Consider the following 23,158-nt stretch of genomic DNA (forward strand, 5'->3'; position numbering starts at 1 on the left):
TTTTAACTGAAATTATCCATTGATGGCTGAATAATACTCCTTTGAATTTTTAATGACATTTTAAAGGTTATTGTGTTCTACGTAGTATTTAAAATCAGTATTTTAAGACCTAGTGGGCTTTCTTGCAGCTGTTTTAAATTACTTATCTTAAAGTGTATATTTTTTTTTTAGCAGCTGTCTTACTAACATGGTTAGCAAACTAGCTCTCCTGTGAGAACTGGAACTCTTCTGTCATATTTCTGATATTGATTTGTCTCCTTTTGAAAGAAAGTTGAGTTAGGGACTTCATTTTAAAGTAGTTGGGAAGGGAAGAGCTGGAGTGAAGAAATGAGCTGGTCGAGAGCCCTGATACCAGGAGTGGGAGTACTGGAAACAGACTCAGTTCCCAGTGTGTTTAAATGTCTGGTTCACTGATACCAACAAAAAGGGAATGTTAAATGTGTCTAGAGAAAGAAAATTACATGCCTCCTTTTTAATGTATTTATTATATAAAACTGACTGTCCCTGCTCTTCCTATGGATGGGAGATGTTTTTCTCCTTTTTAATCCATACTGATTTAGCTCTCTGCCAGTTATCCCCATTCACACTTGCTTCCTCTGTTTCTGGCATGCTTTGAATGAAGAACCACGTGTTGGTTGGTCCTCTGGGCCCCAGTGTTTATGAGGAGCTTCGACCATTTGCAGAAAACTCAGTCATGACAGATATTAACTTCTGTGAAAAGTTTTATCAAGCTGAAGAAAGCATTTCTTTTTTTATTTTTTACCTGTGTTTAGTCAGTTTCAGTGATGTGTTAGCAGAGATTGACGCCTGTTTTTCACAGGATATTCTATTCTCAACTAGTATGCCTGCACAGGAGAAGCATCAGCCTCATTTCCTGCTTGTTACTGCAGTAGTGAGGATGAAGGAAATGTGTGCATGTATGCACATGTGCATGCTGAGGATTGGATGCGGTAGACTAATTTGAATCCTTTATAGATCAGGATTGGTTAATATTCCTGTAATATAGTCAACCCCTAAATCCCAATGACTTGAAAAAGACCTATTTATTTCCTTGTCATACTGCATGTGCATTGGTGTTCAGCTGAAGATTCCACTCATCAGAATTGCTTGGGGACCTGCGTTGGCAGAGTGCCACCATCAGGAACACTACCAGTGACTATAGGGGAAAAGCTCAGATGGATCTTGCACCCTTAAATGCTCTAGCCTAGAAGTAATGGATGTTACTTTGACTCACCTGTTAACAGCTCATAGGTCAGAACTAGTTACACGGCCCTACAACCCACTCCAGTACTCTTGCCTGGAGAATCCTGTGGACGGAAGAGCCTGGTAGGCTGTAGTCCATGGGGTCGCAAAGAGTTGGACACGACTGAGTGATTTCAGTTTCACTTTTCACTTTCATGCATTGGAGAAGGAAATGGCAACCCACTCCAGTGTTCTTGCCTGGAGAATCCCAGGGACGGGGGAGCCTGGTGGGCTGCCGTCTATGGGGTCACACAGAGTCGAACACAACTGAAGCGACTCAGCAGCAGCAGCAGCTAATCTCAAGGCAGCCAGGAAGTCCAAGCCATCATTTATCCATAACTGGGGAAAAGGGGGCATTAAAAGTTTTGACAAAATGACTACCATAGCCCTCAAACTAGAAAATTAGGAAACACTTATACAGAGTTATAGACCCTTGAGACTGCTCATTTCCTTTATTTTCTGTTTCTCATCTAGAAAATTTTGTGTTAAGCTTTGGAAAAAAGTTAACTCAGGGTTGCTAGTCATGTCTTTAACCAGGTTAGGCTTGGCCCTTGCCAGAAAATAAAGTGTCAGAAATATTCAGTGAAAATTTAAATGGTTACCCACAAATACAACATTGAAGCCCTTAAGTAATACTCTTATTATTAGTAGATGTGGAACAAGACATTAAACATTTAAACATTTCAAGTTACTCTGAAAAACTTTACTCATGAGATTGATTTACTATCTTGAATGGTCTTTTTGGGATTTGGTGGTAGTGGTGGTTATTGTCTGTAACAGATCTGAGTAATTGACAAAAGTTCAGAGAAAAGTGTCAGTAAGGTTGCCTCCTCCTAGGTCCCTCTGGCGTGAGGGCCAGTCGTCCTCAATAAACCACGTTGGTGGCACCAGAAGTATTAACCACTGCTTTGTTGTTGTTTTTCCGTTGCTAAGATGACTCTTTGTGACCCCATGGGCTGGGGCACGTCAGGCTTCCCTGTCCTTCACTTATCTCCCTGAATTTGCTCAAATTCATGTCCATTGAGTTGGTGATGCTATCCAACCATCTCATTCTCTGTCACTCCCTTTCTTTTCCTGCTCTCAATGTTTCCCAGCATCAGAGTCTTCCAGTGAGTCAGCTCTTCACATCAAGTGGCCAACGTTTTAGAGCTTCAGCTTCATCATCAGTCCTTTCAGTGAATATTCAGGGTTTGGATGTTTGCTGTGTGCCTGGTATTGTGCTAAATCCTTTATGTGGGTTGTATTATTAAATCCAGAACACAACCTTGTGAGAGTAGGTGGTGGTATTCCTGTCTTACTGATAAGCTAACAGTTTTATATGGCCATGGTATGAGAAGGCATGGCACCCAACTCCAGTACTCTTGCCTGGAGAATCCCATGGACGGAGGAGCCTGGTAGGCTGCAGTCCATGGGGTCGCAAAGAGTCAGACACGACTGAGCGACTTCACTTTCACTTTTCACTTTCATGCATCGGAGCAGGAAATGGCAACCCATTCCAGTGTTCTTGCCTGGAGAATCCCAGGGACGGGGAGCCTGGTGGGCTGCTGTCTATGGGGTCGCACAGAGTCGGACACGACTGAAGCGACTTAGCAGCGGCAGCAGCATGGCAGAGCCCAGATTCAAATCAGGGAGTTTGACTTCTACCTTCTACTCCCGACAGCTATTCTGTTCTGATTTGGGTCCTGAACACACTTTTGTCTTTTTTTTTTTTATAGCTTGATGTAGTTTTAGAGACCAATCTGGCAACTATCCGGGTTCTGGAAGCAATACAAAAGAAACTTTCCCGCTTGTCTGCTGAAGAACAAGCTAAATTTCGCTTGGACAACACCCTCGGGGGCACATCGGAAGTCATCCACCGAAAAGCACTCCAAAGGATATATGCTGACAAAGCAGCTGACATCATTGATGGTCTGAGGAAGAACCCTTCCATTGCCGTCCCAATTGTCCTTAAAAGGTACCTGAGTGCATATGCCCTTCATGCTTTAGTGTGCTTCTCAACAGATTTAGTGTCCCATTAAATAAGATTCTCCTTTTTAGCCCAGTTATTCCATGAGACCTCCATTTCTCCCCAACCTCGGCTGTAGGAAGTCAGGTGGATAGTGTGGGATAGTGGAGCTTCTTGATGGGGTTCTGTGTCACCAACAGCAGAGAACAAACCTTTCCAGTCCATACTGGAATGCTCTGTGTGTTTAGGGGGATATTTTAAAAGAGAGAACAGAGAAGAAAACAGCCGCCCACCTTCCTGCCACTCAGTACTAACCAGTGTTCACATCTTTTGTTTTTTAGTAAGAAAAATCACTTTGTCTTTATAAAATTGATATGTTACTTAAAAAACCTTAGCGTCCCATAAACTTCCAAGAATGTCTTCTTTCTCCTAACCAACCTTCAAACCAAGTATAGAGGGGCCATTGAACCCACCTAAATAAGGCTGTAGTATCAAAGAGGAGGCCAGGGCTGAGCCCCAGGCGCCTCCAAGACCGTGGCACTCCTATAAATCTGGTCCTCCCTCTGTATCACCTGGTGAAAACTTATCCGCTGCACAGTTCACACGTGCCCAGATTTTCTTGTTCCTCCTCAGTCTTCCTCTCAAGAGCTGGCAGAAGGTGTTTGCCTTCTTGCCAGTAGTGTTTAACTTTTGTCTTCGAGGTGGAGGATATCCTTCAGTTCTAGTGCTGGTTTTGATTTTATTCTCCTCTCTTCTAGAGAATCAGAGTCAGTTGTTTTCATTGGAACTTCCAAGCTCTGTCTAGAGGAGCATTCATTGTTGTGCAAGTTCTCTGCTCTTGAACATTTACGTTAGCATAGTAACCATTCTCAGAAGTCCTGTAGCAAAGAAACTTGTTTCTCTTTGTTTTAGCTGGCCAAGGAAGAGAATCTACTCTTCTAGGGTATTCTGTGGAATGTTGTTTGAGAAACAACTGTTCTCGGCAAGATTTCTGACTTTGGGATAAATTCCCCATACTAAGTCCTGAATGAGTAGTTTTCTTGTGTATCAGAGTTCAAGACTAGTTTGAATAAATTTACCCCAGAGTTGCCAACAGATCTGACAGATCTGCTGTACCTGTTGACCTTTGAAATAAAGTAAACCTGACATATTTCTTACTTCTAAGCCCTTGTGGGATGAGGTGCTCTTATCCCCTTTTTATGGATAAGGAGGCAGTTTTACATGGCTAATGTGGCAGAGTCAGGATTCCAGTCTGCAATTGTAATATGACTCCTTGCCTTAAAATTCCCTCCTCTGGACTCTGCTGTCTTTCTTTTCCACCCTCCACCCCACTAGGTTGAAGATGAAAGAGGAAGAATGGCGAGAAGCTCAGAGAGGCTTTAACAAGGTGTGGAGAGAGCAAAATGAGAAATACTACTTGAAATCTCTGGACCACCAAGGCATCAACTTTAAACAAAACGACACCAAGGTCCTGAGGTCCAAGAGCTTACTCAATGAGATTGAGAGTATCTATGATGAGGTGAGTCAGGGATCCCAACATTTGTGAGAAGTCTCCAGTCTGTATGCTCAGCATAGCTTTGACTCCTGCAAATTACCTTTGTTACATGAGCATGAGACCCTCCAAGGTTTGTTGATTGTTGCTTCATAGGATAGACTTCTATTCCCAGTTCTTCTACCATTTTAAATCTAAGGCTCACTAAGCTGTTTTACTGGTTTTCCAGTTTTCCATCCTGGTTATAGTTAATGCCCACTGCCACCCTTCCACTTCTCTCCATATTTTCTTCCAACAGTACCTTATATTCCTTCTTGTAGCCTATCTCAACCTTCCACAACTTAAAATACTATCTTCAATCCCCACACTCTTTCTCTCTCTGTTTTTGACCATGCTGTGTGGCTTGTGGGATTTCAGTTCCCCCACCAGGGACTGAACCCAGGCCTTTGGCACTGAGAACAGGGAGTCTTAACCACTGGACCACCAGAGAATTGCCCCCAGACTCTTGCTAATCCCTTGTTTATTCAGCATCCTTCAGGATTATGTAGAGTACTGGGAGCTAGGATACAGAGATGAATAAGAAGTTAATCCTTCTTTCTTTGAGCTCATAGTCTTAGGGGATGGATAGAAACAAATAGAGTATGATTGAGAATTTCTAGAAGGGTGTGATCTTGAGTTTTAAACTTTATTATGAAAATATCAAGCATACATGAAAAGGGAGAGAGCAGTAAAATGAACTGACATAAATTTAATTTCCTCTCTGTCTTGCCAGTTTTGTTATATCTGCCACCTTCCTCACTCCCAGAAGTATTTTAAAGGAAATTTTAGACCTCCTATCGTATCCTCCATAAGTACTAATGTAAAATTTTAGAAGATGGTCTTCTTTCTGTCCTATTGTCTGGGAGGTACCATGTCATGGTACCTCCAGTCATTTTGGTATCAAACCACATCTTGCACATTATCTTTTTGTTTCTGGAAGTTTTCGATTGGAAAATAGTGGCCATTATGGTTAGTAGAACATACTGCTGGTGTAATCTCGTAGGTCTGTTTGTTGCTTTTGTAGCTGTCACATAATACTTTGTCTCTCTCTCCTGGTAGAGGCAAGAGCAGGCTACGGAAGAAAACGCTGGTGTACCTGTTGGCCCACACCTCTCACTTGCCTATGAAGACAAACAGATTCTGGAAGATGCTGCTGCTCTGATTATCCACCACGTGAAGAGGCAGACAGGCATTCAGAAGGAAGACAAATACAAAATCAAGCAAATCATGCATCATTTTATTCCAGATCTGCTCTTTGCTCAGAGAGGTGATCTCTCAGATGTGGAGGAAGAGGAAGAAGAAGAGATGGATGTAGATGAAGCCACAGGGGCGGCTAAGAAGCACAATGGTGTTGGGGGCAGTCCCCCTAAGTCCAAGCTACTATTTAGTAACACAGCAGCTCAGAAGTTAAGAGGGATGGATGAAGTGTACAACCTCTTCTATGTTAATAATAACTGGTATATCTTTATGCGGCTGCACCAGATACTCTGCTTGAGGCTGCTGCGGATTTGTTCCCAAGCTGAACGGCAAATTGAAGAAGAAAACCGAGAAAGAGAGTGGGAACGGGAAGTGCTGGGCATCAAGCGAGACAAGAGTGACAGCCCTGCCATCCAGCTGCGTCTCAAAGAACCTAGTGAGTGCTAGGGTTGTCGGTCTGCAGAAGGTGTGAGAGCTCGGGGATGCAGGACCTAGTTAGACTCAGGACTGCTTTCTTTTATGTTAATGCATAGAGCACAGGCAGTCCGTAGAGGCTGGCTGGGTTCAAATCCTAGCACTGCAATTTACTGGTTGCGTGACCTTACTTAAACTCTCTGAACCTGTTTCTCTGTAAACTGGAGGTGCTACTTGTTATCTTGTGGGGCTGCTGGGAGAATTGGGGGAAATATGCAAAGCACCCTGTGCCTTGCTTAGATCATAGACCCTCAGTAGCTGGTACTGTGGACACCAAGGAAGTGGGTGTCAGTTACCGTCGTCAGTTTCCCAAATGGAAGGTCTCTCTGAAAGGACAGAGAATGACTGAAGCATCATAGTTGGTTCCACTCCACGACGGAACAACTGTTCATGCCTGAGACAATTGCAAAAAAAAGAGATGGGGACTCAGGAGATGGTTTGAGACAGCAGAACAGGAATGAAGATAGAAAACTCAGAAAAAGGAAAATAAGGGAAGGTTAAGGAAGCCTCCACATGCTCTACGTGATTCTGTGCTGCTTGCTTCTAGATCTCCCTTCAGGTTGTAAGTTAGGTACTTAATCTGTTAGCCAAAGCTCTTCTGTGAAACCTTCTTGTGTGTTCTTTAGGAAATAACCCATTTTTGGAATGAATTATCTTTTTTTTCTTAACTGTTAGTCATGTAAGAAGCCCATGTGAAGCCCTGGCCATCTATCTATTGGAGAGCTAATGACCTTGGAAATTAATTCTAAAAGCCTTTATCTGGATTAATCCTAGCTTGAGAGAGACATCTTTTAGACTTCAGTGTGGCGATTCCCTCTGCTTGGGAGGAAACAAGAAAGATGACCTAATCTTGGCTTGACCATTGACTTAACCTGATTTTTGAGGCTAACAGTTTGTTCTTGAGTAATAATGCCAAGCCTCCACTGATCATGGCTCACGTGGTTTGCACCAGTAGAACTCATAGCTTTATTCTGACGTGAAAGCATTTTTCACAGCAATAACACAGCCCATGCCTCTGCTGTGGATCTGAACAAGGTAATGTTCTGTCAGGAAACTCAAGCCAGTTGCTTCTCTTAAATAGTAGTTGTCCTGTTTTGCCTGTCTTGAATGAATCCATCACACTTCAAATAAATGGAAATGGACTCAATTTTTGTTCTCAGAGCCTTTTTTCCCCTGTATAAACTTAAAAAGAGGTAGCTAAATGTCAAAGACAAAGAGTTCTCTTTATAATTTTTCTCATTGTAGTGAACTTTTGGTTGAAGTATACAACACATACAGAATTGCGTAGCTCAGTAAGTTTTTACAAAGCAAACACACCTGTGTAACCTGCCCCCAGATCAGGAAACCACATAATCAGTAGCCCCCTTGCACTGCTGTCTGGATTGCCAGCACTGGAGATGAGATTTGCCATCTGCATGTAAATAGGTCTTATTTTAGTAAGCTAAAGGTGGAGCCCTTTCACCTTTCCTCGTGCGCTGTTAGTTGCCAAATGTCTGTAACAACTGATAAGGTTTCTATCTGGTGGTTGAGGTGATTCATATGCAGCAAGTATAGATCATTTGATGTAATTTGTGAACTACAGTGTTGGGAATCCACTTTTAAACAAAAGGACTTTGACAAATGCAGACACTTCATTATTCATAAAAGATTAATCTGCCCTCCTAGTTTCCTGTTCTGAGAGGCTTCTCAGTGCTAGTGTTCGGGTCTGTCTGCCTTTTCTCTTCAGCCTTCATGCTTTGTGAAATAGCTCTTTGAGCAAGCAGCCCACCCACGTGGGGGATACTCCCTTTGCAGGCTCCTCTCCTAGCAGGGAGCCGACAGCTTTTTGAAGAAACTTCTTTCCTGGGATGTTTTGCTCTCATGTCACGCATTGCCAGCCGTACTGTAAATAAGTGTTTTGGTCAGTCAGAGGGTTAGAGGCCGCTGTTGAAATTGCAGCGTCACTCTCCTTTGATAGACAGTGCTGGGGTTGTGGCCACCTGTCAGATCTCATCTGTTTGCAGCACACTGAATACTGAGGGTTGGTTCTGTGCAGTGCTTTTCAGGCAGCTGTGGGATTTGCCCTGCCCTCTTCCCATCTTTTCTTAGCAGGGTAAGGCCTCACCTCTCCCCTCTTTCCCACAGTGGATGTTGATGTAGAAGATTATTACCCAGCTTTCCTGGACATGGTGCGGAGCCTGCTGGATGGCAACATAGACTCGTCCCAGTACGAAGATTCGCTGAGAGAGATGTTCACCATTCATGCCTACATTGCCTTTACCATGGACAAACTCATCCAGAGCATTGTCAGACAGGTGAGGGTGTGGTGCGGGCGAGGGTTGGGGAGGGAGATAGTCCTCATCTACAGGTGGGGCAGGTTTTCTTCTGGGAACAGATGGGCAGTTTTCTCATGTGATAATGTTAACGAACACGTGGTTGTAGAGGGGAGGGAGAGGTTAATGTGATGTTGGATCTCTCCTGTTAACTGAGTGGAAGGGCTGCAGCCATGTGACTGACTGCTTTGCTCAGTGTGCCCTGGGAGGAGGAACCTACCTCACATGTGAGGTTTTGCCCCCAGCTCCTGTCCCATCTTCCCAGCTCTTACGTTATGTACCAGGTGTGAGCTATTTCCTCTTCTGTGAAAAGTGAAAGTGTTAGTCACGTAATCGTGTCTGACTCTTTGTGACCCCATGGACTGGAGCCCGCCAGACTCCTCTGTCCATGGAATTCTCCAGGCAAGAATACTGGAGTGGGTTGCCATTTCCTTCTCCAGGGGATCTTCCTGACCCAGGGATCGAACCCCAGACTCCTGCATTGCAGGTGGATTTTTTTTTACTGTCTGAATAGGTGTTGGTAATTCTATGGACTTTCCTCATTTAACATTTGAAGTTCTTTTTACAGGAAGGGTTTTGTATAACATCTTTTATAATACTCTGTCAGCCTCACTATCTGAGACTCCCTCTGAGTTAGGTTTATAGTTGGCTTTGTGGTTTATTCTTGGGGTACCCTGGGAGTTTGTAGATATGTTGTTCTTTACAACAATGATAATTTTATAGCAAATAACATATAATAGATTTCCATTCCTTTGCCTTTTGTTCTGAGTTCTCAAAGGTATCAGTCTGTTGTTAGTACGCTTTTTTCTTTAATTAATGAATTTATTTATTTTTGGTTGCACTGGGTCTTTGTTGCTGCACATGAGCTTTCTTTCATTATGGCAAGCGGGGGGCTGTTCTTCATTGCGGTGATCAGGCTTCTCATTGCAGTGGCTTCTCTTATTGCAGAGCACGTGCTCTAGGGCACACGGGCTTAGTTGCTCTGAGGCATGTGGAATCTTCCCGGACAAGGGATTGAACCTGTGTCCCCTGTGTTGGCAGGCAGATGCCTATTCACTGCCCCGCCAGGGAAGTCCCACTTTTTTCTTTAAAGTGGAAAGTGCCTTCCTTAGGTAAAATCACAAAGGAGTCCTTTGTGAGGTACTCTTGCTTTTGTCTTGAGTTTCGAAGGATGTGTGGCTTTGCACCCGTCTCGTAGGATCTACTCAAAGTCAAGGAATAACTGAATCTTGGCATCTTCACAAAAGTTGTCAGGGAGGGAGCTGCAAGTTGAAGCAGTTATTAGGCCTTCCCTTAAGGGCTCTTTATGTTGACAGACAGAAATCTTTACATGGATATAATCAGCTATGGTCATAATTTTTGAGAGGCTAATGCCTATTAATGTCCCCTAAATTTATGTAAGAGTCCACTTACCATACCATGTGCTTATGTTTCTGTTTACAAGTTTGCTGTTGCTGTAGCTAGAAGTAAAGTCTTGCATACTATCAGCTCAACTTTAAAAATCCAATACAACCAGCCTTTTCTTTTTTTGTAAGCCCACAGTTGATTTTTTAAACAATAGATTAGTGATTAGTCCATTTACTAGAAGCACCTGGTGATTATTTTGAGTCAGTAATACATAAGGTCCAGTCTTTTTTTTTATGGAGACAGATTGTATCCAGAAATCCAAATCTAGTGTTTTAAAAACATATGTTTATGCTTCTCAGCTTAACTCCTGAATTGGAGGCATAACATTTCTCCTTAAATCCTTTGCTGTTCTCCCAGAGTTCATTATTGACTGGAGGTCGAATATACATTGCAAGGTCAAACCATATATTTAGCTTACTTTTCCAAACTAGTTTAATACAGGTTTGCTTAAGAATACAATAGGCAGTCTCACAAATGTCTAGTGTGGGACTGAAAGTATGGCCAGACCAGGTAGGGACTAGACTAGGAAGGTTTTTTCCCTCTCCAGCATGCCTCTTTTCTGGACATCTTCCCCATCCTCACACTTCTCTCTGCAGATGAACGTCCGGCCCCCTGAGTGTTTTCAGTGCTGACATGACCAACCTTTCCAATCCAGGTGCTCCTCTGTGAAATGTCTGTCTACCAGACACACTCATTGTGTCATTTCAGTTTAGCAGGAGAGAGAATTTGACAAGCCTAACATTGGGTTGGGAGTTGCCTGTTTGTGCCTAGATTTATAATGCTACCCTTTCCAAAGACTGGGTGGGGCCAGAAATCCAAGAAGAGGGTGTGGAAGGAGTCGGTGACCTTTAACAGGGAAGTATAAAAATGTATCTACATAGTAGAGACCATGCTTTGTATACTTTTTTTTTTTTGCACTGCTTTTTTCTCTTAAACACTGTGTTTTAAGCTTTCCCCTGTATTTTCAAGTTATAAGCATTATTTTAACAGTCACATTAAAAGCTGTTGTATGGCCTAATTGTAATTTAACCATTTCCAGTTGCTGGCCTTTCTACCACCATCAGGTCACTCACTGTCTGACCTTACATTTTGTCCATTTATCTACAAATACACATACTTGTCATTTAAGACTTTTTCAAATGTTAAAAATAAGTAGTTGTCATAGTTACTAGTGCTTCAAAAAGAGTGTATCTTCCTAAAAATAGAACGGCTCAGTGGTTATGAGAATTTTAAAGTAAAATAAATTGTTATTGCAATTAACATTTTGCTTTCTTTATCTGTTTTTCACAGCCTTTGGCGTTTTTAAGGGGTAAAATTTCATTTGAAGGAATTTTTATTTTTTGATAGATGATATCATCATGACCTATAAGAATGGAATCTCCGAAGGGTTCAACTTGCTAGTCATCAGAGAGTTTAACAAGATAGTCACCGAAGTTACCAGTAGTCAATCATGATTGACATGTATTGAAAATGAGTTAATTTGCATAAAGTTTAAATTCTATGCTTTTATTATCAGATGTGGAAAAATAGGGAATGTGTTAGAAAGAATATTGGCCTGGGGTCCAGAAACTTGAATATTTGTTCTGACTTAGCTCCTTCAGCTGAGTGCCAATGACAGATTAATTCAGCAACAGCTTCTTCGAGGCCTGTTGAATTTCTCTTTGTACCAGGGCTTTGACTATAGGAATGGATCTTGTTTTCATGGTTCTCCAAGTTCCCTCTCCTCACCTTAGCACACAGTGAGTTTTCTTATCTAAAATGTACGTTTGTCTCATATATAACAGGGCACCCCTGTCCAGACTGCTTCCCAGGGTAGTTGTGTGGATCAAATGAGAGTATGTGTGAAAGCAAATTATAAATGGTAAAGAAGTGCCATAAAGGTAGCAAGCCATAGAAATTTTCTTTCATGTAAAAAAAAATTTTAAGTACCTTAAATGGCTTCCCTGGTGGCTCAGTCGGTAAAGAGTCTGTCTGCGATGTGGCAGACCCAGGTTCAATCCCTGGGTGGGAAAGATCCCCTGGAGAAGGAAGTGACAACCCACTCTAGTATTCTTGCCTGGAGAACTCCATGGACAGAGGAGCCTGGTGGGCTCCATGGGGTCACAAAGAGTCAGACACAACCGAGTGACCAACACTAGAACTTTAAATAGTACCATGTTAACCTGAGTTACCTATGGTTTTTCTCTTAAATATATATGAACATTTTAGTCGTGGACCAATGATATGGTTGAAGATTTTGGCTCGGTTATTCTCTAAGAAAATAAGATAGTGATTTTATATGATTAATTTTCTAAAATTTTCAACCAGAAAAAAACCTTTTTTTAACTGAATGATTGGAACCACCAAAGGAAGGCTGAGTGTATGACGGGGAGAACTGTATTTTTTGGTTCCTGATGACTTGCCTTTGCTTGATTCCAGCTGCAGCATATCGTGAGTGATGAGATCTGTGTACAAGTGACGGACCTATACCTGGCAGAAAACAATAATGGGGCCACAGGAGGCCAGCTGAACACACAGACGTCAAGGAGCCTCCTGGAGTCAACATATCAGCGGAAAGCTGAGCAGCTCATGTCAGATGAAAATTGCTTTAAGGTGAGAGTTACTCATGTAGTCAGGGAACATGCTGATGCCAGTGTAAACTGTTGGGACTCTACCCTGCAGAAGTCAGAGCCATACCAGGGTGCTTCGACCCAGTGTCTCCACTCCTAGAATGCCTTGGAGTTCCTTTGAACTCATTAGAAGAAATATAAAAAACATGGAAAAGTAAAGTCTCGTAGGCAGTCTGTTTCTTGCCTTTAAAAAAAAATTAGTTCTTATATATGATTTTCATTTTCTCTGAACTGGTTTTTTTTTTTTTTTTTTTTTTGGTATTAAATGCTTTGTGAATATTGTTTAAAAATGTAATCCATGGTCATTGTAGAAAAGATGGGAAATGTAGAGAAAAGAAAAACTAGTTGTCTACAGTTTTCCCCAGAAAGAATCATTGATGGCATTTCTAAACTTTTCTATGTTTGTATATATTTTGAAAGAGATTATACTGGGCAAAGCATTCTGTGTAACTTATTTTGCTCAATTAGCAACACCTCTGGGTCTTCATCTTTTTATGACTATTCAGTATTTTATAAAAAATTATGCCCGTCTCTTTGGACATTTAGGTTGTTCCCAGTTTTCCACCATTATAATAGCTAATTAGAAAAGCCAATAGCTGGAGACTGGGAACAATCTAGATGTCCAGCCCTTAATGGGAATAGTTAATGGCAGCCTGCTGTGTGACTGCTAGATGGCAGATTTTGCAGCTCTTAAAAGTTAATTATATGTTAGTAAAAATACTGAAGCAAATAAAAGGACACAAAATTATGTATACTATTATTGCACCTGTGTAATATGTATAGTTGAACAAAGCCTGTATGTATTAATGTAAGGATAGGTTTAGGTGGCCCAGAGTAAGGTTTGCAGTTGGTGGAGCAGAGAGAGCTAAGCTAAACAAAATTTTAACTTGGTGAGCATGTCCTTTAGTGATCTGACCCTCACTCTTCACTTGGCTGTGTGTGCTTCTGCTTTCAGCCTGCTGTTGGCTTAATTTAGAATCAGAGACCTGGAAATGAGTTTTCTAGTTCAGTCACAGTTGTGATGCTCTACTACCTGAGGACTTTCCCACTACAGAGGAGAGTTCCTAAGCCTTTCATAGTTTTAGATCTATAAATGTTTATCATGAATTTAATGTGTGCTTATTTCATGGTGACAGAATTACCACCCCCACCGACAGTGAGTTAACAGATTGTGTGGTGAGGGCCTATGAAGGAATGGGTAGACTCACCCTGTAGATAACACATTTGTCAGAATAGCAGAGGGAACAGAAGGTTTGGTAACCAGGAATATTGGGTCATCACAGTGACCTTGTTCTTTAAAATGTTTTACATAGAGAGTGAAAGTCCATAGTATGAGCATCAAGCAAAGCATAAGCAGCCCTTCAAATCCCCTGCCCAGTCCTACCTCCAGCCTCCTCTCCCTTCATTTTTTTCTAGACATATTCTCTAGTGCTTTTTAAAAATTAGACATGTTTAACTCTCCATATAACCACTCAAACCCTTTTCTATGCACTTAAATATACCTGTGTATTTATGTAGAAATAAATTTTTTAACTAAACTATGTACTTTACATCTTGCTTTTTTCCACTTAATGTCTTAGAATTTGCTCTATTTTGGTTTATATAGACATAACTCATGTTTTTCAGCTGCTGTGTCACACTTAAAACTATGAATGTGCCATAGTTTTTTGTGGTTTGCTTGTTTGTTTGTTTAGGGTATTAGCTCCCTCACCATGGCTCAAACTTGAGCCCCCAACAGTGAGAGCACAAGAGTCCTAAACACTGGACCACCAGGGAATTTCCTGTGCCATAGTTGTGTTTTTTTTTTTAAATCATTCCCCTATGGGTGAACGTTTTAAGCTATTTCTGTTTTTACTATCTCAAATAGTGCTTCATTGAACAACATTTACAATTTATATTCTTGTGTGCATGTGGTAATGTTAAGGGTAGAGACATAGAAATGAAATTACTGGGTTAAAAGGGCAGGATATGCATATTTTAGGGCTTCCCAGGTGGTGCAGTGGTAAGTGAAGTGAAAGTCCCTCAGTTGCTTCCGACTCTTTGCAACCTCATGGACTATACAGTTCATAGAATTCTCTAGGCCAGAATACTGGAGTGTGTAGCTTTTCCCGTCTCCAGGCGATCTTCCCAACCCAAGGATTGAACCCAGGTCTCCCACATTGCAGGTGGATTCTTTACTGTCTGAGCCACCAGGGAAGCCCAAGAATACTGGAGTGGGTAGCCTATCCCTTCTCCAGGGGATCTTCCCAACTCGGGAATCAAACCAAGGTCTCATGCATTGCAGGCGTATTTACCAACTGAGCTATCAGGGAAGCCCCGTGCAGTGGTAAAGAAACCGCCCAACAGTGCAGACACTGCAGGAGACAGGTTTAGTTCCTGGGTTGGGAACGTTCCCTAGAGGAAGAAATGGCAATCAACTCCAGTATTCTTTCCTGAAAAATTCCATGGACAGAAGAGCCTGGTGGGCTACACTCCACAGGGTCGCAAAGAGTCAGACACAACTGAGCATGTACTCACATGCATGTTTTAAAATTTAAACTTTAATGGATATTCTCATTTCTCTGTCAAAGTGACAGGATATACCAGTGTGCACTTTGGTAAGAGCATTTATTTCTCTGTAACACTTAGTATTATCAAGCTCATTTTTGACAATTAGATGATTAGAAAAATATTTTAATTCATGTTTCCCTATTTCCTGTTGTCACCCATTTTCCCTCTTCTGTGTATTGTGTACTCATATGCACGTCCTTCACCGTTTCTGGGGGAGCAGGATTGTAGTTCTTTTTATGTACTTTTTCAAATATTTTTGTTATGATTTGTTTGATTTTCTTTGTTATGATTTCTCTGAAATCGATTGGTCTTCCCCTTTGTCTTGTTTTTCAGGGCCCAGCTAAGTGTCACTTCAGTAAAGTGGAATCTTTCTCAATTCACTGAGCAGGGAATAGCATATTGCTCATGTTTCTAGAATAGTACCTTTGTAGTTATTTTGTTGTAATGTAAATATAGCTATTTGTATGTATTCTTTTTCCTTTACTAAATTAAGTTCCTCCATGCAAGAAACTGGGGATTTCCAGTGGCTCAGCTGGTAAAGCACCAACCTACCACTGCAGGGGATGTAAGAGGCACAGATTCGATCCCTGGGTTGGAAAGATCCCCTGGAGGAGGGCATGGCAACCCACTCCAATATTCTCTCCTGGAGAATTCCACGGACAGAGGAGCCTGGTGGGCTGCAGTCCATGGGGTCACAAGAGTCAGGCACAATTGAGTGCACATGCGCACATGCATGTGTGTGTGCACAAGAAACCATGCTCTCTTCTGAGTGTGCCCCTGACAGATAAATAGCAAGCATTCAGTGACTTGACTTTGTGTTAGTTGAATGAAGCAAAGGAGGTATGTAGAAAAAGGAGAGGAGGGTGGTGTCCAAATGGTAGAGGATCTTCATAGCCATAGTAAGTAAGAGGTGTGAATTTTGTTGTGGTTGGTGAGCAGTGAGGCATTTTTAAGGACTAAATAGCCCACTGGATTTGAGCTTTCAGGAAGATCAGTTTAGTAGCACTGAGTAAGGAGAAGGGGAGGAATCGAGGCATATTTACAACTGGAGGCCATTACCAAATTGGGGTGATGGACGTGGGCAGTCTAATGAGAAAGCTAGTCAAGCCTTGGAGTGGTGCGGAGGTCAGAGAGTTGGGGTGAACACATGGTAAAGGACCTAGCAAGATATGTGTCAAACACATGAGGAGCCAGTTGGGGTGAAATCGAGTTCAGTTTTAGGCATGTAGAGGATGCTCTTCTCAGTATTACTTTGAAGGGTGGCTTCCTTACAGCCATAGGACAGATCTTGACTCTAGGTTATTCATCCTAAATCCAGGGGGTTTTAGCAAACTCCTAGAAACAGTTTTTTTCAAATCTATTTTGAAAGTAATTATGTTTGTGTTTATATGTGTATATGTTATATTCTTGTCATTTTAAAAAATTTATTAGCTAAGAGGAGTTTTTAAAGGCTGCTCTAGAAAAACTGTGAACCAGAACTGGTTTCTGGTTCTGTTTGCTTATTGACTAGCTGTGTGGCCTTGAGAAATCAGAACTCTGAATTTTAGGTTTTTACCTATGTAAAATGAAGAATGTTGAAATAAATGATTCTCAAGCTTTTTTTTAATCTCTGATCTTTACCATGTAATTCTGATAGTGATCTTTTTTTATGTTTTTAATTTTAATTTTTTTGAATTATGAAAGTATGATAACACATTTACAGGAAGTTTGGAAAATATAGAACAAGGTTACATACAGTTCCACTATATATTATAATTATATTTTTAAGTAGATAAGTTCAGTATCAAACTCTCGAAAATTAATAGAATGAGTATACAGAGAAGTAGAAGGATATAGTAAAGCACTGTGAACCAATTCAATGTAATTACGATTTATACAGTTTTCATGTTAAGAGTAGGATACAAATTCTATTCAAGTTCCCACAGACTGTAAACTTGGAGACACTGAAGCATGCTATGCTAAGTCGCTTCAGTCGTGTCCGACTCTGTACGACCCCATAGTCGGCAGCCCACCAGGCTCCGTCGTCCCTGGGATTCTCCAGGCAAGAACACTGGAGTGGGTTGCCATTGCCTTCTCCAGTGCATGAAAGAGAAAAGTGAAAGTGAAATTGTTCAGTCGTGTCCGACTCTTAGCGACCCCATGGACTGCAGTCTACCAGGCTCCTCCATCCATGGGATTTTCCAGGCAAGAGTACTGGAGTGGGATGCCATTGTCTTCTCCAGGGACATAAAACAAGGTGCAAAGCTTTGATGGTCTAAAGGTAGTGAAAACATAGAGTCTGTTCTCTTATCACTGTGGAGTTAGGATAGAGATCAATCCGATACTGATTTATCTGCAGCAGTTCCTCAGGATAAGGGCGTTGAGAGTCCTGGGATTCCCAGCAGGGAACTCTGTGTGCCATCACCACTTGATACTTCTTTTGTGCAAAACATGACTTGGTTTTGCCCCTATGAGTGTATTGCTTTTAAATATGAATTTTTAAAAAAATCACACAAATAATATTAGCAAAACTCAAAATTTCAAATATCATTGGTTTCATTGCAACAGATCACTTCTTAATGTTGATGGTTTGTGTTCCTTACCCCATGGTATGTGTGATTTCTTGGGTAGTTTTTATTGTGGTGAAACGTGATTGCTGCTATCTGTTTGATGTTTTCCACTTCAGTTTGGTATGGGAAGTTTCTTTTTAAAAAAAATAAAAAACACTGTAGACTTGTTTACATCTTTGCATTAAGTTCCATAAATGAGATTATCAAGTGAAATGGCATTGACGTTTTGTGGTTCTGACTTTTGAGCACTTTCTGATATTGATTACTGTTTTAGCTAATTCAAGAAGTATGAAACATGAAATGTCAGCAAGAAGCTCTTATATTTCATTTTGCTGGTAGCAAGATGAACAACCTTTGCCTTTTAATCACCTCTTAAGCTTTTGAGTATCTTCCTCATCTCTTCAACTGGAGCAAAATTTTTTTTTTAACTCTCTTGCCTCCCCACTTCTCAACCCTTGAGAATCTAATTACAGCTTTGGAGATGGTCTTTTGTTTACACTAAGGTTTCTTATTTGCAGCTTATGTTCATTCAGAGCCAAGGCCAGGTTCAGCTGACAATTGAGCTTCTGGACACAGAAGAGGAGAACTCGGATGATCCTGTAGAAGCAGAGGTATGGATGAACATACTGCAGAAACTGTGCTGAGAGTGTGTTGTGCTCTGAGAGTCTGCGTAGGGACTGTCTGCTAGAAGCCCAGCCAGCATTAGCCTGTTTAAGGGTCAGGACCTGATGCTTAAAGTATAGGTCGTGTCAGCCATGTCTTCGACTGAAGAGACTGCCTGGGGGTAGATTTTTTTTTTGGGGGGGAGGGGGGTAGATATTTAGAATTAATGGCAGTCTCTCATCTAGCTTTTAGTAAAGCCCTCTCCTCAGAGGAAATCTCATGGTTGGCAGCTTGTTTTTCTCCTAAAGCGTAAGAAACAGCAAATGAGGTGCCGTCTGCCCAGTATTATCTTGATTCTTTTGAGTCATGTTTACTTTCTGTTGGGATAGATGGAGCCAGGAGTTCAGTCCCACAGAGTAGATGGAGAGTGAGTCGGTTGTCACAGCTGGGTCTAGCAGATAATATTAATGAGAGAGGCAAGCATCGTGCAAGACATTGAGGGCATATGGAGGGGAGGAGACAGTTGTTTTATGGGAATACGGATGTCGAATCTTTAATTTTTTAAAAAAGTTTCCAGAAATTCAGATTTTGATGTGAAAGGTACTGATTTTCAAACATTTGCCACTATACATTTTGTTCTTTACAAGAACCCTCTGTGGGGAAATAAAACTTGTCAGTGAGCTACCTTCTAACCATTTACGACTTCTGATAACTCTAAAGTGTCTCAGAGAAGCTTTAAGTTTTGCATTCTCACAGCTTTTTTAAACTGTGTTTCAGTACCACTTAACAAGCATGTCATTATGGGAAGAGATTTTTTTTTTTTGATCTTGAAATTTAAGGATTTCAGACGTTTCAGTCATAGAATTTGCTAACCCACCTGTTGAGGTTGGAGTTCAGGTTTTTTGCCTTCCCCACACCCATGTTGTGTTCACCCTTCTAGCGCTGGTCAGACTACGTGGAGCGATACATGAATTCTGATACTACCTCTCCTGAGCTTCGTGAGCATCTGGCACGGAAACCAGTATTTCTCCCACGGTGAGTGAACCATGTCGTGTATCGGCAGCAGGACACTTCTTTCTGCGTGTCCAGGAACGAGGAGTTAGCTCACTTTTAGGTTCTTAGTTTTCATTTTATCTATTGTTCTATTTACCGAGGACAGTAATTTGAAGTTTGTGTGGCTTTTACACCGTGCTCTTACCTGGAGCGTATGCCCAAGCATCAGGGAGGTAAGAGTTTTAGGAATCAGTAATAACTTCCCTTTAGAAATATGTGTCAGAGTCTCCAGGGTTTGATGATTCACTGGGAGGACTCACAGGACGCAGTCATACCCACAGTAATGATTTGCCATAATGAAAGGATACACAGCTAAATCAGCAAAGGCAGAAGGTGCCTGTGACAAAAATCAGAGGCGCAAGCTTCTAGAGAGTCTGTGGCTTCCATTGGAGTCACAAGGACACTCTTAATTCCTCCAGCAGCAAATTACAATATGTTTGAAATGCTGCCTACCAGAGAAGCTTGCTGGAGACTTGGTGACGTGAGTTTTTTTATTGGTTGTTAGTCCTGTAAGTACCCTCTGCCTAACTTGTACCAAAATTCCAGACTTCCAGAAGGAAAGCGGGTTTTCAGCTTTCCATTTACTTTGTACAAACAGTTTAGGTACAGTGAAGCACTCTTAGCATTTAGAGAATGGTGGAAACTCGCCCACGATCCACAGTCCCAGAACCCACCCAGGGGACAACCTTGTAAGCAAGGTGTTCAAAGGATGGCAGCCTTAGTTAGGCTGGCTGTGTTGCTCTTAGCAGAATTTTTGAAATTTCCTCCCTGTATATGGGGAAATTGTGTATGTTGGACCTCTATCTGAAGATGAAAACCAAGTTGCAGAAGTAGAAAACAGGTTTTGCTGTAGTTGAGCAGCTTTCTTCCTTTTCCAAAGTTTGGAAATTGAAATCTCATGTCTTATATTCCCAGAAAGGTATTATGATAGTGTGATTAGACTCATTCCTGATTGGAACATGGAAAGAGGTGTGAACAGAAGGACGCTGCCAGCTTCTTCTACTCCTTGAGTCATTTAGCAGACTTCAAGCAGCTGCTCTGTGCCAGGCCCCTTTCTCAACAAAACAGATTTAGTCTCCATGCTTATGAAACAGTACGAATAAACATAAGATCGTATATCTCTCACCAGATTGGCAAAATTCTTAAAAGATTTGTAAACTGTATTATAGCAGGTGTAGGGAAGAGGGGAGCGACTTTCACATACTTTAGGGGGAAATATTGATACAATCATTCTGAGGTCAGAGCAGTTAAAATGCAGAAGACTTGACCCTGGACCTTTGGTTTTTAATAATTTGCCTTACAGCTATTATTACAGCTGAGGTTATTTTTCAGTCTTTTTCTTTGAAACCCTTAAATTCTTAGAGATTGAATACCCGCCAAAGCTCTTGTTTATGTGAATTATATATAGTAATATTTATCACATTTAGAAATTAAAACTGAAAAATGTTTATGAATTCATTAAAAAACAATACTAGATGCACTCCATGTTATTTTCATAAATAGAATTTTAATGAAACAGTGCTTCAAATTAGTGAAAAGAGTGGCATTGCTCTGCATTTTTGTGACTGTTTCATGTCTGGCTTGGGATAACAACTGGGCTCTCAGAGCTGCTTCTGTATTCAGTCTGTTGCACTGCTTTGTTTGGTTGTACTATGTGAAGAAAATCTGGCTAGAAAAGGAAGTATTTTCATATCCTTTCAGATAATTGTAGATATTCTTTGATATGACAACAAAACTCTCCAAGTAGTAGTTTCTTAAAGGTTAGTTGCAGTATCACTGAAAATACCAACAAGCCTGTCAAAATCCATTCGCTTATCTTGTACTTTGAATTTTTTCTTGCATGGTTTTATAACTTCATACAGTCAGTTATTTGGAAAATGTGAATTCACTGAGTTATGCAGACCTACCATATGTTGACATGTTTTCCTTTTACAATATTCCCACCCGTGCCTCCACACCACCCCTGAAAAAAGCCACATTTAAAAAAAAAAAAGCCACATTTACTAATATTGCCGTTGACTTCATCAGTCACATCTTTAAGTAGTGGGAAGTTGTCACTTGTCATGCTGGCCGGTACCAATTTATCAAAATTCAGAATTTTACTTGAAATCTGAAAATTTATCTTTAACAACAAATATGCTCAGTTGTTTTTGCTTGAGGTACCAGGCTCCCGTGTTCATTTTTGAGAAAATATCTGCCAAACATCCCAGACTGGCTAGTCAGCTATTCTTCCGGGTAAAAAGTGTGAACATTTGCAGTTCAAGTGGTGCTCAAGTGCTTTCCTTCATGAGTGCATTGTACTTTAGCATACAGAGGTGCTTTATATGTAGTTCCCATTTCATCACCCAGCATATTAAAAAGATGTGAAATAAGGGGTTTTAATTTCATAAGAAATGTTACTGCTTCACAAGGACATTCTTAAGTCAGACCAGCTTTCCTTTTGGTTTAATTGCCAGTATGTGGCCAAAGAGTACAAAGATGGCTAAGGAGGTTGGTGCCACCATCAGCTTTTTTTTTTAATCACTGTTATTTTTATACCGCTAATGCTAATGTTAGTACTTTGTGTCTTGTTTTTTTAGAAAGAAAGACAATGTTTTAGTATTATGAAAATAGTTTTGATCTCACAACTTCCTCAAAAATGTCTTGGGCCCTCCGACAGTCCTTGGACCAAAGAAATGCTGTTCTACGGAAATGTATATGCACAAAGATATTCACTGAAGCAGTTTTTAATAGCAAAGTGTAGGAAACAATAGAATTGTCAAGCTGACAACCTTTCTCTGCTTATTGTTGAGGGGATAAGCTCTAAATACCTGCCAAGGCATCCACTGATGTGAATTATCTTTTTTCATACGTAGAATGGCACTGATTATGTACCGTCTTTGGGAGAACTGAAAAAATAGACATTTGAATAATTTTTTGTGCTCTGTGGTTCAGGTGAAGAGCCCTGATTGATTCCTGTTAAGGAAATGTTAAATTAAGACATATTTCTCTGTAGCAGCTAAAGAGAATGACACAAATCTATGTTTAATGAAATGAAAAAATAAAACCTTTATGGCATTAAGTGAAAAATTGAGAGAGACCTAGAAGATTTTAAGCCAAAACTGCTAACAGCGGGGCTTCCTTGGTGTCCAGTGGTTAAGAATCCGCCTGCCAATGCAGGGGACAGTAGTTCAATCCCTGGTCCAGGAAGATCCCACATGCCAAGGGGCAACTAAGCCCATGTGCCACAGACACTGAGCCCGTGCTCCACGACGAGAGAAGCCCCCACAGTGAGAAGCCGGCGCACCACAACTAGAGAGCAGCCCCCAACGCTGCAACTAGAGAAAGCCCACGTGGGGTCACCAAGACCTAGCGCAGCCAAAGATAAATAGATTTAAAAAAACAAGAACCCAAACTGCCTGGAGAAGGAAATGGCAACCCACTCCCGTGTTCTTGCTTGGAGAATCCCAGGGATGGGGGAGCCTTTTGGGCTGCCGTCTCTGGGGTCGCACAGAGTTGGACACGACTGAAGCGACTTAGCAGCAGCAGTGACTATATAACATCCAGCTGAAGACTAGCCAGGGGGATACTCTTTCTGCCCCCTTCTGATGCCTATGTCAGAAGCTTTCTCTGTCTCCTTTATAGTTTAATAAAACTTTATTACACAAAAGCGCTGAGCAATCAAAAAAAAAAAAAAAAAAAACCCA

At 41.2% G+C, this 23,158-nt stretch overlaps 1 protein-coding gene across 3 annotated transcripts in view; it reads left to right on the forward strand.

The window, feature by feature from the left end:
- The window catches only part of SIN3A (SIN3 transcription regulator family member A), a 68,103-nt gene that overhangs the window by 39,677 nt on the left and 5,268 nt on the right, over positions 1-23,158 (forward strand). For all 3 annotated transcript variants that reach the window (XM_027520748.1, XM_027520747.1, XM_027520749.1), the window contains exons 13-19: positions 2,958-3,196; positions 4,523-4,706; positions 5,778-6,351; positions 8,514-8,683; positions 12,527-12,700; positions 18,335-18,427; positions 19,360-19,454. In XM_027520748.1, the coding sequence (XP_027376549.1) occupies positions 2,958-3,196; positions 4,523-4,706; positions 5,778-6,351; positions 8,514-8,683; positions 12,527-12,700; positions 18,335-18,427; positions 19,360-19,454 (1,529 nt within the window). The remainder of the gene's footprint in view (positions 1-2,957; positions 3,197-4,522; positions 4,707-5,777; positions 6,352-8,513; positions 8,684-12,526; positions 12,701-18,334; positions 18,428-19,359; positions 19,455-23,158) is intronic.

The sequence above is a fragment of the Bos indicus x Bos taurus genome, chromosome 21 (assembly GCF_003369695.1).
Source record: "Bos indicus x Bos taurus breed Angus x Brahman F1 hybrid chromosome 21, Bos_hybrid_MaternalHap_v2.0, whole genome shotgun sequence".
In the NCBI taxonomy this organism is placed as follows: domain Eukaryota; kingdom Metazoa; phylum Chordata; class Mammalia; order Artiodactyla; family Bovidae; genus Bos; species Bos indicus x Bos taurus.